The sequence below is a fragment of the Chenopodium album genome, chromosome 4 (genome assembly GCF_948465745.1).
Source record: "Chenopodium album chromosome 4, dcCheAlbu1.1, whole genome shotgun sequence".
NCBI classification, from domain to species: domain Eukaryota; kingdom Viridiplantae; phylum Streptophyta; class Magnoliopsida; order Caryophyllales; family Amaranthaceae; genus Chenopodium; species Chenopodium album.
This window is the reverse complement of record NC_137837.1, coordinates 22,228,044-22,241,941: the sequence shown is the minus strand read 5'-3', so window position 1 is coordinate 22,241,941 and position 13,898 is coordinate 22,228,044. Positions and strand designations below refer to the sequence as shown.

The 13,898-nt window shown below is 35.7% G+C and overlaps 1 protein-coding gene across 1 annotated transcript; it reads right to left on the bottom strand.

The window, feature by feature from the left end:
* Positions 1-1,302: 1,302 nt before the first annotated feature.
* LOC145627781 (uncharacterized) lies at positions 1,303-2,085 on the bottom strand. Its single transcript, XM_081680129.1, has one exon. The coding sequence runs from the start codon at positions 2,083-2,085 to the stop codon at positions 1,303-1,305; it is 783 nt and encodes a 260-aa protein (XP_081536255.1).
* Between the last annotated feature and the right edge of the window lie 11,813 nt (positions 2,086-13,898).

The following is a 13,898-nucleotide window of genomic DNA, read 5'->3' as shown; positions in this document are numbered from 1 at the left end:
AAACATAATTATCAATCCTAATCCTATTAGGATTTAAGAGAACCTTCTAAAAGATTCTAGAAGACTATAATCAATCCTAATAGCTTTAGGAATGATAATTCATAATAGGCCCTCCTCTAGATCATTGGGCCGCATATAAAAACCATACCGGGCCTAATTTAGCATTTTAGCCATAACTTCCTCATTATTCATCGGAATTGGGCTTATAATATATCGTTGGATAGCTCTTTTCAAACCCCCTCCAACTACACCATTATTGGACCCTCGTCATGGAAAAATCTAAACTGGACTGGCTATTTTCATAAAATAGAGCAGGTTTTCGTAAACAGACCGCAACATTAGACTTTTCACACTTCACTTCATTCGATTATGATTCGACGTGGAAGGTACCCATCACTGGGTTTGGTTTTTGGGGAGACACAAATGGGTGTCTACAATATCCCATAAGATCTTCCATAAGGTGTAAAATAAATACAAAATCAAATGCTACTAACTTTTTTAGAGCAGATTTAGCATCCCCGCGTTGAGAATATGATACCCGACGATCAATGGCTATTTTTTCAAGGACTGAGCGAGTTGCATTGTACATTTTTAATAGACTATAAATTGACTTATAATGAGATCTCCATCTAGTATCCCCAGGACATTGCAACGTGCCAATTTGGTTCAATCCTTTCCCTGTTTCAACCTCCTCAATCTTAATCAAATTCTCCAATTCAGCTATTTGGCTAGCTTGTAACTCATCATGAAATTTAGAAGAAGAGCTAACAGTGTTAACAATAAAAATTAAATCTTTAAAACAAATCATGTACCTCGGCTACTTCCCTTGCTGCAGCAATAAGAGCTAATTGTAATTGATGTGCTAGACAATGTACATAGTAAGCATAGCGACATTCTTCCATGAACAAAGCCTTTAAGCCATTCCATTCTCCTCGCATATTACTATCACCATCATAACCTTGTCCTCTATGGTTTTGAATGCTCAACTCATGGTTAGATAAAACCATAGAAATTTATTCTTTAAGAGTTTTAGAGGTAGTATCTTTGACATGTACTAGCTAAAAAATCCGCTCTCTTAAATAACCATTTTTTGACGACAAAAAAACAATAGCCATATGTTCTCTTTTAGATATGTCTCAAGATTCATCAACAATACTACAATACTTTGAATCACCAATTTCCTCACGAATTTCTTTTTGCACTTTGTTAGCAAATACCTGTAGAATCTCTTTTTGAATTGCAGGAGATGTATATTTAGCATTTTGTGGTGCATTGTCCATCACAACATTACATACATCTTTATTATACGATGCTAAGAGTTTTAACATCTCTAGAAAGTTTCCTTGATTTTTTAACTTTGCTTTCATCATGTCCTCTTAATGCACAATTTTGAAATGTAAGCCACCGCACCACTTCAATTGAAGTTTTTATTCTTAAACGATTATCTTCAATCATTTGTGGATTAGGTTTTTCGAATGCCTGATTAATGTGACCTTCAGTTTTCTTCAAATTCTCCCAACATAAAGATGAATATCCATGAGCTGAATTGGTATATTTCCCCATATGAGATAACAAAGAACAATCTTTACCCCCAACCTTCTTCCAATGTCTGAATCCTTGAACTGTAAAAACATGTGATCTGGATTTTCCTAATGGGTCTTTTGAAAAAAGGAAACATAGAAAACAATAAGTTGCATCTGTTGTAGGAGAATACTCTAGCCAAGGAAATTTCTTAAACCAATTAGATTGGAATCGACGTGGTTGATCTATCGGACCCGCAGAAGGGTATTGAGATAAGTGAAATTGATAAGGCCCATAATTTACGTATGCATTGACAATATCTTCCTGCTCCTTTGAAGGGTAACTATTAATTGATTTACGTAGAGCCGGATCACGCATCAAAACTATATTTCCAATATTAAATGTAGGTTGAACGGTATATGGATTTGCTGATTGTTCATTATGGGTCTCCGGATTTACATTAAAATTCGTTTCGAAAGTCACGTTAGTGGATGGGTCTTTAATGTTTAATTCAGAAGGAGGTTTTGCTTTCGAAAAATAAGAGTCAATTGTTTTCTTTTTCATATCTCAACCTAAAAAAATTAATATTATTTTGATCAATTGCATACTAAAATAATACATAGTACTCCCTCCGTTTTTAAATACTTGCTCCATTTCTCCATGCGCAAAGTTTTAGGAGAAATTAGAGAAAGTAATAGAATATGGAGGTAGTGGGGTAGGTGAAAAAATAAAAAATTGTAAAAAACAAAAGTAGTGGAGAGAATTAGAGGATAGAGAATATGAAATTAATAAAATATAATTTATGTTGGGTCCACTATGTGAGAGAAATGAATTAAATATTGTAAAAGCTTTCCAAATAAGGAAATGGAGCAAGTATTTAACTGCCGAAAAAGGAAAGTGGAGCAAGTATTTAAAAACAAAGGGAGTATAATTGAGTTATAATAGTTATTTATATAATCTTATTTTAATTACTCAAGTGATTATGTAAACTAATACATGTATTTAAAAATAAAATTTCAACAATAAAACACACACACACAAAAAAAAAAAAAAAAAAAAAAAAAAAAAAAAAAAAAAAAACTGAAAACGTACCTGGTGGACGACAGAAGCTGAAGAATTGAAGGATTAGGGAATAGGGATGTATGTGTATTGTGAAGTATCCAATGGGTAAAAAGTTGTTTTAATAATTGTAAAAAATACCTAATCCTATATGCGCCCATATATAGAGAGTAATAGAGAAAAGTACTTTTCACTTTATGATGTTTGATAGAAAAGTAATAAAATAATATTTAAGGAGTATAAAAAAGTGTAGTCAAGATATTTCAAAAAAAAAAGTGTAGTCAAGATTCTTTCCTTTTTTGGTTGTGTGATTTAGCCGACTAATGTGGGGCTTTTATTTTTCTTTTTTCTTTTTTTTTTTAAAAAAAATTTTGGTCTAGTATTTTTTTTTGGGTTTTTCTAAGTTATACCCCTAAGGTAGTCGAGTTTCTAAGGGATACCCATGCTTTTTCAAGTTTCTAAGCCGTGCCCTTCAACTGTTTATCAATACTAAAATGTATCTTTATTAGTTGTTTAAAAGTTAATTGAGAGTGTGATTTCATGGCTTCATTTTTCGTTATTAGGGCTGTGGTGTGTAAGATTTCTTTCTCCTATTATTTCCTTTCTTTTTATCATCTTTTTTGTTAAACTTATAGTTAACTTTAGGTGACATGGAAGTCCCAAGGAGGGTACCATTCATTAATGGTAGTGAGTTGAGGGGCACAACTTAGAAATTTAAAAAAGCGTGGGTACACCTTAGAAACTTGACTACCTTAGGGGCATAGCTTAGAAAAACCCTTTTTTTGTTGGGCCAAGGGGGTGGCCATGGCCCACCCAGCCCCCCTAATTCCGCCCCTGCCTAAGGAGAGGATTATTTGTCCATGTATCTGTGATGTGTGTGAAAGTGACACTAAGTCTAAGCTGCAAAGGTTAAGTGTATAGAAAAATATTTTTAAAAAAAGTCAAATAGTGGTGACTCTTAGGCTAGGTAAGCTAATGATATAGGGATCAAGCCCCCAAGTCTAACTCTAAATGGATAGGGATGAGCATTGGAGATCCCTTGATATGATCATGTATGAATGTAAATATGGATGTGAATTTATGAACGCATTTTTATTACGGTCGCACCCCAATTTGAGGTTGCCTACGTATCTATTAGGAATCAGGCAAAACGTAGCTCTAGCCGAACCTCGCACAAGTGTGTGTGTACCTCAAAGAGGTCTTTTAAGGCTGGGTTGTAACGTGGTTAGGATAAAGGTTAGAGAAGAAGGGGATAAAAAGCTCAAGACCCTAGATAAGACCCCCAAGGTGTGCAACCTTGCTTTTGAATCTTTGTATTTGTATGCATATGCTCGAGGTTTCTCACTTTTGAACTCTTTTTCTTTTATATTTTGCTCCCTCTCTCTTTTTTTTTCCTTTTTTGCTTTTGCATTTTTTTTTATCTTGATAAGTTTGGGTAATCTCGATCATGCGGTCTATCACTCACTTGGCATTCATGTTTCTCAGGCACGGTACCAAGCACTCGATAAGAGACGCAATCTGAGACGTGTTCATATCAAAGACATGTTCATATCAATGACATTGGAACACTTGCCCTTTTGTACACTTTTATATCATTATTGCCTTTTTTCTATTTTTAATATTTTGAAATCACTCAATATTTTGTATTTAGCAATTTGCATAAGTTGCACACCATCCCATCTCAAGGTTAGGTAGATGTGAGTTGAAGAAAGAAAGGTCTAGCGTTAGACGAGGCTCAAAGTATTTTATCAAGAAAGGATTATGTACTTGAAAGGTGATGGTGATATGATAGGCTACAAGAGGTGCCTCAAATCTTTGGTATACCTTGTGCTTAGCTCGGCATTTTTTTTTAATGAATGCAATATAATGATCATATGCAAGAAAAAGGAATGCTCATTTTATTAAAGAAAAAAAAATCCTACAAAATAAAATCTAAGGAAAGTAAAAGGTGCTTATGCTAGACTTATTGGGAAAAGAAGGAATTAGAAAAGAAAGGAAAAAAGAGGTCACAAAATCTTGTCGTTGAAGCTCGCCTCGTGTCTTGTACTTTATCATCATTCGGTCTTCTTGCCAGCTAGTGGGAATGAAAGTTTGTTTGCATCGATGAGGTCTTGAATGAGATTTTGGAACTTATAATATTGATTTGTAGTATGACCGTTGCTTTGATGGTACTTGCAATAGGAGTCTGGATTCCATTCGGGTGTTCTCCTTTCAGGAGGAGGATCTTGCATAGGCCCAATTGGTGTGATGAGACCCTTAGAAAGGAGTTTATCAAAGGCGATATTGTAGCTCATCCCAATTAAGGTGAACTTTCTATCTAGTTCTTTGGTTTTTAAAGCTTTTTTCTCGATGCAACTTTTATTCTGATATGAAGAAACAGGAGAAGGATTGACGTTATTCCTGTTCTTGCCATCATTATTATTGATTTTGACCTTCTTGTTGGTCGGAGGAACACGAAGGCAATTTGAATCAAGAAGGTCTTGAATTCAGTCTTTAAGAGTGAAGCACTCTTCAGTGGTGTGACCATAGCCTCTATGATATTTGCTATAGGAGTTTGGATCCCAATTGGGAGACTGTTTTTCAGGTGGAGGGTCTTGGCTTGGACCAATGGCATGAATAAGGTTTCGACCATGACAATAGTCAAAAGCTTCATTATAAGTCATTCCTATTGGTGTATATTCTTCAATGGTCCGTTTTACCCGTGGTTTAGGAGCATTGAGTTTTCCTGTAAGTTCTTGACTGGAAGAAGAAGAAGGAAGAGACATGTCCTTTCCATTCTTTTGGTTTTGGTGATGGGAGCGTTATTTGATGACTGATATCCGATTTGCTAGGCTTTCCACCATATTCAAGAGCATGACGATGATATCTTGCAATTTATGAACGTCTTATCTTAGACTTGTCGAGTTTTCTGTTATATCATCTAAGAAATTTTTTTCATCCTCGTCAATCATGGTCACTTCATCGATAGAAGTTATATATAGCCTGCCTCGATCAAGGGCTCTCCTACAGATGTGATAAGGAGTGAAGGATCGAAGGATGCTTGATCTTCCGAGATGGCTAGGATCTCTGACGTTTTATTGTCATCAATCAGGTCTTGAATAACTTCTTTGAGTTTCCAACACTCCTCAGTGTCGTGACCCTTTCCTTGATGATATTTGCAGTTTTTATTAGGATCCCACTTAGGTGGCCTAGCTTCTGGAACTGGGTCTTTGATAGGTCCTATGGGCATGACTAGTCCTTTGTGGTGTAGCTTTTCGAAAGTTGTCTCATAACTCATACCAAGTGGAGTGAACACTCTTTTTGACCTTTGGATTTGTTGTTTAGAGGTGTTTGTAGCGTGCACTTCATTAATGTGAGAGGAAGAAAAATGATGGTCGTTCTTCTTTCCTTTCGCACCATCAACTTTCAAAAGATCGTCTTCTATGTCAATGCCTACTATATCATAGACAGCCTTGAAAGTGTTCAAGTTGTGTTGATATTTCAAGTGCTTTGAATACTTTTCTTGGAGGTTCTTGATGAATATCCTTACAGACTTCTTTTCAGTAGGAACCTCGACCATATTAGCGGAAGTTTCCCTCCACTTGTTGAAGAAAGAGGTGAACCCTTCGTTTTCTTTTTGCTTTAGCATCTCAAGTTGTCTATGGTCTGTTTCAACTTGAATATTACACTTATATCTATCTATGAAAGCGTTTTTTATAGCATCCCAAGAAGAGGTCTTCTCTTTTCCAAGGGAATAGAACCATTGTTGACAAACGATTTCTAAAGATAGTGAGAACAAAGAATGAAAAACCTTCCTATCAATCCGATCCTCTTAATGTTCATTATAGTTTCAAAGGCCCTTAAGTGGAAGTAAGGATTGTTTGTTGGCTTAAACTTAGGGATGTCATTGGCATTGAACTTCTGCGGAAGAAGCTCTTTGTCCACTGAGACCCCTTGTGAGCTAACGCCCTGGAACTTATGGTCATTGGAGAGCTTGTTCAAGCTTTCCTCCATTTGCTCCATTCGTTGCTATTTCGTAGGGTCATTGACTTGAGAGCCATAGCCTTCATCATTTTAGTTACATTGGCCAAGGTTTGCCTAAGTTCATTGACCTCTTCTTGAGTTGCAATTATCCTCTTTCTCTTTTCACGAATCGGTTTATCAAAAAGTAAGATTTGAACAAAAGTGTTGTCCTTGATTAGTCGGCCTTTTCTTCTTAACCAAGTGTTGTGGAAAGGGAAGTTAGAGATACTTTTTGTTAATTATTTGACTCAAACTCGATTCAACATGCATAGATGGAGAAAGATCATGGAATAATGAGGGGAATGATATGTATAGAGAAATTATGTGGAGAGTGGAAAGACGATGTAGAGGAAGAGATGTGGAAGAATCTATATCTATACTTCTATACTTAGTATTTTAAAAACAAAAACTAACATCCCTATAGTACCACATGTACATTTCATTTTTTTCTCCAATACTACCACATGTCACTTCATTTAATCTTTCTTTTTTTAATCCCTTTTCTCATATGAAAAAAAAAACTTTAATTCAATACATGTATAAATTATTAAATGTTGTCTGATTCACTTTTCTTTAGTTAAATTTCTACTATAATTGCATTCAATTTTTACCTCTTCTTCTCCTCTATAAAATATTCATTTGTCAATATAAATATATTAAAAAATAATTATTTATATTGTATACCTATAAATAAACCGTGCATTGCACGAGCCATAAGGCTAGTTAGGAATAGATTGGACCCCCAACTTAAATGACGGAAAGGACGACTCATGCATGAACCTAAAACACGGTCATGGTGTGAAAAGAGTATGTACAAAGTGTGTGAATACTTGTGAGTGTAAGTGATATGTTCAAGACTCGTTTCATGACCATGGGACTAGACTATGTGACTAGACTCAAACGAAGACTAAGTTTAGATTTCACGTATGTGCACTAGACTGGATATGCTGCAGTATTTTAGTCATAACTTCTTATCTGTGACTCCAAATTGGACGAAACCAACCGCTAAATGAAAGCTAAAACTCGGGGTTACATATCCATAGGTTTTACGACTCGTAACTATTCCTAGAACTCTGGATATGACCCAAACAAGTTGGCGCTTGTGCAGTATGCGGGAATTAAAATCCGGGTTGACTCAAAAAGACTATGACTCGGTTTTAGACATATTTATTAGCTCAAATTAATTAATAAATTAATTAAGCAAAGTTTCTTTTATTCATTGGTTAGTTTATTTAAGCATATTTATGATCACAAGTCAAACCAAACGATTAGTTTAGTCACATAATAAGTATGCACAGGTAAGTGATGCACAAGTAGGGATGGCAATGGATCCGTATCCAACCCGGATCTATGGATCCATATCCGTTTTCACGGATATGGATCTTATAAAATTGGACCCGATGGATCCGGGTCGGATACGGATCTCATAATAAAAAACGGATCTGGATACGGGTCTAACCCAAATACCCGTTGATGAGTCTATTTTATATACTTCCTCCGTTGTTTAAATATTGCACCACTTGCCTTTTAAGGAAGTATCACAAATATTGCACCATTTCTATTTTAGGAAAATAAATACTTGTGTTCACACTACAAATACCAAATATACCCTTACTTTTCAACACTTAATTTTTTTTATGTATACCATCACATGGACAATCTTTTATTTTTATCTTTCTCTCTCATCCTTTTTTCCACTACCAAAAATCTTGTGCCAACCTCATATGGTGCAATAAAAAAAGAGCGGAGGAAGTATATTTTATTCCTCGTCCCACGGTCATATTTATGCTTATTTGAGCTCTGCGGAGCTATTTTTATTACTAATATACGTTTTTTAGTGTTTTGTAGAGTTGGTATTATTTTGTAGGAATTTGCAAATAGTCACTACAAAGATATTAGAGTCGGACCATTTTTTATGACCGAATATTTAAAGCTTAAGACCGAGTTAAAGAAATTTGGTTCGGTGAAAAGAGTTTGATTATGAAGGAGTCCAAGTTTAACAAACAATATACAAACTAAACAAGCTAAGGATTGGGCCAAACTTGCTGACCCAATCTCATGAGAGAGCCCAAGCTGTGCGTGATTTTTGGCGGGCCCGATCGGGCGGACTAATGGCCCGATCGGGTGAGTGTCTTGCGAGGAGATTAACGCTTTGTTTGGATAGCAAAGAAGGGAGGAAAAGAAGGGGAGGTAAAATGGAGGAAGGGAAGGGAAAAGAAAGGGAGGGGGAGGTGAGCTCCATTTTCCCTCCAAATCTCTCCAATTTTGGAGAGATTATGGTAATTATAGAGAGAGGGAAAATTGATCCCTCCCTCTCCTTCCCCTTCCTTCCCCCAATCTTTTACCCAAACAAGAGATTTTGTCCCCCTCCATTTCTCTTCTCTTCTTTTCCTTCCATTTCTTCCTATCCAAACAAAGTGTAAGTCCGCTGGGAGTTTTGGGACTTGTATAAATATTACAAAGTCAATTGCTGCCAGGGATTTCAGAGAGCTGGGTAGCAGTAGTCTAATTTAATTAGCTTTTGTTTTATTATTAGCCTTGGAGATAATTTTAGTTTTCATCAGCTTTATTTCTTAAATTTAGTTATTGCACTTTAGCAGCTTTCTTTTCTTCCTTTCTTATTGAAGTTTTGATTATTAGCTTTGAAGTTTTGTTCTTGTAATTAAGATACCACGTTCTTTTGAGTTTTTGTCGAATGCTTTTATTTATTTATTTATTATTATTATTGCTTTTGTTTCTTTCATACTTATTTGTTTTAATATTATTGCTTCTAATCATGTTTAATTTAATTGTTTTGATTAGTTTAATTTTAATTATGCACGAGTAGTTTAATTCTAGAGTTATGGGGATCCATGAATAATATGAAGGGGTAATTTATTATTGTTAATTGTCAGTGCTAGATTAATTTCCTATTGATTGATTTAATGCTATGCAACTAGACTTGCGCAGGTCTATTATGTATGAGTTTAGCAATATTGATTCAAGATTCGAGAGATGAGAATTGATGTTTAGGCTTAGTTTCAATAGGCGGACTAATTTATAAATGATTAAGTCGAGATTCGAGAGATGAGATTTAATGCCAGTAAATTAACTCTGTGATTGTAATACGTAGTGAAAGCCCTTTATGATCTGATTAATTGATGCATTGATGATTGATTATTATGTTTTACCCTGTGTAGACACCCATTTGTGTCTCCCCAAAACCAAACCCAGTGATGAGTACCTTTCACGTCGAATCATAATCGAATGAAACGAAAGTGTGGAAAGGTCTAGTGTTGCGGAAAGTTTTATTTTCTTTTCTTTTCTTTTCTCTTCTCTCTGTTTTTGAAAACTTTATTTTAAGAAAACAGCCAATCCAGTTTGGTTGGTCCATGATATGGGTCCAATAGTGGTGTAGTTGGATGGGGCTTGCAAAGACCTTTCCAACGATATATTATAAGACCAATTCCGATGAATATTGAGGAAGTTATGGCCAATTTACTAAACTGGGCCCGGTTTGAGCCTTAAGTACAGCCCAATGATCTAGGGGAGGGCCTAATATGATTTATCATTCCTAATATAATTAGGAATGGTTTTGGTCTTCTAGAACATTCTAGAAGGTCTTATCATTCCTAATTCAATTAGGATTCTTCAGAGTTTTAATTAGATCAAATAGCATTTTCGACTGAAATTATATTATTTTATCTTCCAGTACGGTAAAATTATCAGATTTTCGAAAACGCGTTAAAATCCGGTTTGGCGTCCAACCCCAGGCCTTAGCGCCTGGAACCAGGATCGGCGCCTGGCGCTAGCTACTAGTCCTGGCGCCAATGAGCCAGGTCTGGAGCCAATGAGCCAGGTCTGGCGCCAAGGTGGTTTTGCGATCTTCAGACTCTGTTTTGATAAATTATCTTTTTTGGATGTTTTTCTCTATAAATATCGTATCAAAAACTCCGTTTTGATTCACGGATTATCAATATTCATTCACCATTCAATCATCTACATCTATCATTCACCAATTCTTTTTTATTCTTAAGTTTTAATAAACTCCGTTTTCATTCATCATCTACAATCATCAATCGTCAACAATTACTTTATGAATCATTGATCTTTTAGCATTCTTTCTAAACTTTGCTCTTTAATACAAAATTCCGCATTCACAAGATCTTGATACACCTAGCCATATTCGAAGTTGCCTTCGCCCTAGACGTGAATGGTTTTAATTTCTGAGGGTTTGGTCCCAAATCTCTATTTCAATTATTTTAATTTAATTGCTTTGATTATTATTTTTCCTTGAAGTTACTAACGTGTGTATTTTGTTATTAGAAAGGGGTACGAAGCATCAAAGTAAGTACTTTAATTGATTAATTGATTTATGATGTAGAAATCATGTTTATATTGTTATTATGATATTCCTAGTATCATGTCTAGGTTATATTTAATATCAAATATGATTGTTATGATGCTTCCTATGTTCTTCCTAATATTTGTTCATGTTAGTATCATGTTAGGGTTAAAGATTTGATTTTTATTGCTTAGTGACATGCTAGGGTTTGTTATTAATCTTGTTAGTATCATGCCTAGGATCTTGCTATTATTATTATGCTTTAATATTAACATGAACATGATTAAAATTATAATTGTTATAATTTATGATGATTGTGAATATTATTATTATTATTATTGTTTTGATTATGATTATAATTTTATGATGTTTATTATTAATGATGTTGATTATTTATTATGTTGCTTGATATGCATATTGTTTTATATTGTTATTGCTTGATCACCTTTTATTGCAGGTTAAAGGGAATTGATATTTGCAATCACGCTTCATAAGATAATTAATAATCTTGTTAGGTTAATTGTGATTATAAATTCAAATGATCGCCAATAATAGATTTATTTGTGCATTAAATTCAACCAACATAGATTAAACAGGTTTAGGGTAATCCTATTGATTGTATGTTAGTCAGAAAGCGCACATGAATACGATCAGAATAATTAAAGTAGAGGCCTATTATTAGGGCAGGTTCAATCTCTTTTAGGTTGGATTTGTACCATCATCCCCGAACCCTTATTTGGTTCATGACCTTATGGAGTTGACGATCTCTTGGATCGTTAGTGGGTGTAACCTTCACCTCGTGAACGGTTTACAAGTTCCTTAAAAACTTGTTGGCGACTCTTTTGCTCTATCTTCTTCCCTTTTGGACGCCACCGTACTTTAGTGTATGATCACAGTGGGGTTCAAGCTAGTGGGATTTTAAAGGCTTGAAACTATTCCCTACACCCTGGAATATTATTTATTGGTGAACCTATGCCCTAGGTCTTTTATTCATTGTTTCTCCTAGTTTGTTACTCTATAATCTAGATAATATTAATTAATTAGGAATAAAAAGACTTGTTTCCCTGTGGATTCGACCCTACTTCCCTATCTGTTTTTGTTAGGGGTTTTAGGAATTACTTTTGATTAGGTGATACGACTTTAGTCTGTCACCCTTATCCAGATCCGTTCACCTGTTTTTTTTTCCTAATTTTTTTTAAAAAATACTACTCTCTACAAGCCCAGCCCAACCAGCCCACATGATGACATGATAATAAAATCTAACTCTACCAAACCCTTAAACCCTAAAATCTTACACACCTCTCTAAATCTCTTTCCTCACTCCTTGTGTCTCCCAAACGGCAGCTCAAAAATCCAGCACTCCAATAGCTCCGCCACAAGTAATTCCAGCAGCTCCACCGCAAGTAACTCCACCCTCTTCGGTGACGGTGAATCCAGCACTCCATTAGTTTACTTAATATTTATAATTTAGATACTCCATTGTTTCTCCTAGTTTGTTACTCTATAATCTAGATAATATTAATTAATTAGGAATAAAAAGACTTGTTTCCCTGTGGATTCGACCCTACTTCCCTATCTGTTTTTGTTAGGGGTTTTAGGAATTACTTTTGATTAGGTGATACGACTTTAGTTTGTCACCCTTATCCAGATCCGTTCACCTGTTTTTTTTTCCTAATTTTTTTTAAAAAATACTACTCTCTACAAGCCCAGCCCAACCAGCCCACATGATGACATGATAATAAAATCTAACTCTACCAAACCCTTAAACCCTAAAATCTTACACACCTCTCTAAATCTCTTTTTTCACTCCTTGTGTCTCCCAAACGGCAGCTCAAAAATCCAGCACTCCAATAGCTCCGCCACAAGTAATTCCAGCAGCTCCACCGCAAGTAACTCCACCCTCTTCGGTGACGGTGAATCCAGCACTCCATTAGTTTACTTAATATTTATAATTTAGATACTCCATTGTTTCTCCTAGTTTGTTACTCTATAATCTAGATAATATTAATTAATTAGGAATAAAAAGACTTGTTTCCCTGTGGATTCGACCCTACTTCCCTATCTGTTTTTGTTAGGGGTTTTAGGAATTACTTTTGATTAGGTGATACGACTTTAGTCTGTCACCCTTATCCAGATCCGTTCACCTGTTTTTTTTTCTAATTTTTTTTTAAAAATACTACTCTCTACAAGCCCAGCCCAACCAGCCCACATGATGACATGATAATAAAATCTAACTCTACCAAACCCTTAAACCCTAAAATCTTACACACCTCTCTAAATCTCTTTCCTCACTCCTTGTGTCTCCCAAACGGCAGCTCAAAAATCCAGCACTCCAATAGCTCCGCCACAAGTAATTCCAGCAGCTCCACCGCAAGTAACTCCACCCTCTTCGGTGACGGTGAATCCAGCACTCCATTAGTTTACTTAATATTTATAATTTACTAAAATTGATTCTAAATGTTAATGAAAATGAGTTAAACTGTTGTTTTGATTGGAAACTTGATTTTTCTGATAAAAAAAAGTGCAAGGTACAAGACCCGTTTTGGACCCGGATCCGTGAGATCCAATGGATATGGATATGGATCCTCCTTCTCCATACCCGACGGATCCGGATCGGATTTGAATCTAGGGTGCAAAAACGAATCTGGATCTGGATCCAGTTGTATCCGATCCACATCCGACCCGGTGCCATCCCTATGCACAAGTAGTCAAGTAGTCAAAATATGATGCAATGAGTTTGCAACCTAACCATGGCTCTAGTTCTCTAAAGTTCAAGGATAAGGGTTAGTCAAAAAAGGTCCATGGTTATGAGTCCGCATGCACCGCACGGAAGCCTTACCTTTGGAAGGGTTGGCGCGTGTGGATGGGACCCCGCGAGTTAAACTCGCTTCCACGATTTGGTAAATTCAACAAACTCGGATGTACCCTTCGTTGCCATGAGCGTTCGATTGGAAAGATGGAGCGTGAATTCCCAAAGGGTTATGGCCATATG

What these genes read in the sequence shown, in the direction of transcription:
- LOC145627781 (XM_081680129.1), bottom strand. Translation starts at nt 2,085, where the DNA reads ATGAAAAAGAAAACAATTGACTCTTATTTTTCGAAAGCAAAACCTCCT.